This window comes from Euphorbia lathyris, chromosome 5 (genome assembly GCF_963576675.1).
Source record: "Euphorbia lathyris chromosome 5, ddEupLath1.1, whole genome shotgun sequence".
In the NCBI taxonomy this organism is placed as follows: Eukaryota; Viridiplantae; Streptophyta; class Magnoliopsida; order Malpighiales; family Euphorbiaceae; genus Euphorbia; species Euphorbia lathyris.
The window spans coordinates 54,969,015-54,971,210 of record NC_088914.1 but is presented as its reverse complement, the minus strand read 5'-3'; the positions used below and the strand labels follow the sequence as shown (position 1 = coordinate 54,971,210).

The 2,196-nt window shown below is 34.7% G+C and overlaps 1 protein-coding gene across 1 annotated transcript; it reads left to right on the top strand.

Annotated features, from left to right (window-relative positions):
* The first annotated feature begins 342 nt into the window (after window positions 1-342).
* On the top strand, window positions 343-1,856 carry LOC136229796 (probable serine/threonine-protein kinase PBL18). The gene is made up of 4 exons (XM_066018687.1): window positions 343-587; window positions 666-807; window positions 890-1,156; window positions 1,240-1,856. Exons 1-4 carry the CDS (start codon window positions 354-356, stop codon window positions 1,854-1,856), a joined length of 1,260 nt encoding a protein of 419 aa, XP_065874759.1. The 5' UTR covers window positions 343-353.
* The last annotated feature ends 340 nt before the right edge of the window (window positions 1,857-2,196 follow it).

Sequence of the window (2,196 nt, the reverse complement as noted above, 5' to 3'; positions counted from 1 at the left end):
CCAAAGTGAGTATTGTTTAGTCCGCATATAAGGACATGAAGAAAACTAGAGGAATGGGAGAATAAGTGGTGAGGAAAGAGAGTATCCTTCATATTGTGTTGAAATTAGCTACTTTCTTATGCTTTGGTGATTGAATTTGTAGCAGGTAAATGACTCTAAATCTCATGAAATAATAAAATTAATCTTAGGAATTGTATATGTTGTGAGTTTTGATTAATTTGGTGATGTTAATTAGTTTTGTAGGGAAAGCAATGGGGAATTGTTGTGGTACCTATACCCATAAACTGGACAGTGATGTTGGTGGAAAAGCATGTAAAGAAGTAGAAGAAGGTGAGTGTAAAAAGAAAGAGGAGATGGAGATGATATTATTATATTCAGGAAATTTGAAAAATTTCAGACTTAGTGAGCTTAAGAATGCAACTAGGAATTTTGAGGCAAATAACATACTTGGTGAAGGAGGTTTTGGTGAAGTTTACAAGGCTTGGATTGATGAACAAACACTTGCTCCAACTAGGCCTGGACATGGCTTACCTGTTGCTGTTAAAAAACTTAAACCTGATGCTTTACAAGGTCATAAGGAGTGGTTGGTATGTTTTTTATTTATCCATTTATCATTCAAATATTCTTTTGGATTGGAAAGCTAATTGGTTAATTCAATTGTATAGTCAGAAGTAAATCATCTGGGTCAACTTGATCATCACAACCTTGTCAAACTCATAGGATATTGCTTGGATGGACATAATCGACTTTTGGTCTACGAGTTTATGCCTAAAGGGAGCCTCGAGAATCATCTTTTCAAAACTACTAGTAAGATATCCAAATTAAATTAGTAGAGGTATGTACCATAGGATGATGAAACTGTAATTAATAATTTGTTGGATCCTTTCAGGTTCGGGTGGTTCGCGAGCACTAGGCTGGGATATTAGGATGAAAGTAGCCGTAGATGCTGCTAGAGGACTTTCATTCCTTCATGACTTTGACCATCAAATTATATACCGTGATTTTAAGGCTTCTAATGTATTACTAGATTCAGATTTCCATGCTAAACTTTCTGACTTTGGTTTGGCTAAGGCTGGTCCAACTGGAGATTGTACACATGTTTCCACTCAAGTTCTGGGTACCGAAGGCTATGCTGCCCCCGAGTATATTGCAACAGGTAACTTTCCGGTCCTTAAGTTTGTGTTATTACCATAAAGAGATTGAAAGTACTAATAAACAATATTTATGGTGTGAGAATAGGTAAGCTGACGGCAAAATGCGATGTGTACAGCTTTGGGATAGTGTTGCTGGAATTACTTACAGGACGTCGTGCTTTGGACAAAACTAAAATTGGAATAGAGCAAAATTTAGTAGATTGGGCTAAACCATATTTGAGTGATAGGCGTAAATTATATAGAATTATGGATACCAATCTACAAGGTCAGTACCCTCAAAGAGAAGCTTTTATGGTTGCTCTTCTTGCTTCTCATTGTATTAGTGACCCTAAACTCCGACCAACTATGTCTGAAGTTTTATCCATTTTAGAAGATCTTCCACGTGCTAATGCTAAATCTGGAACTAGTCCCTCCCTTTCAGACATCCACATTCTTTCAAGTCCTTCCTGCTCTCCTAATTTCAGATTCAACGAATATTCCCCATTTGCTTCTCCTAAAGATTCTTCATTACCTAAACTTATTAATGAATATTCTAGAGAATCTCCATTGCCAAAACTTGGAATGAACTCAAGAGAATCTCCATTGCCAAGACCTATCAAGTCCCCTTCAAATATAAGCTCCAAAGATTCTCCACTGCCACAGTATATGAATTATTCAAAAGGATCTCCATTGCCATCTTATTATGTCAATTTTCCTACTTGATCTTTATCAACTGCAGTGCCATCTCATTGTACAATATCATGTGTTGTATTGCTTGAAAATGTGTATAAATTCTCTCGAGTGGATGCCATTGAGTGTAGCTTATAATTATTTATTGAGATCATACTAAATCATGAATAAATTTTTCTTTTTTTTTTGTTTGCATTACTGGAAGAGATATTTTTTTTATATAGAATTTGATAGTTGATCACAATAATTTGTGTTTATCACTTTTTCATATAAAATTTCTTGCAATTAATCATATCACAATATATGAATCTAGATAGCTAGCTTATTAACAACATTAATTAATAACTTGGTATATTGTATGTATTGTATATAT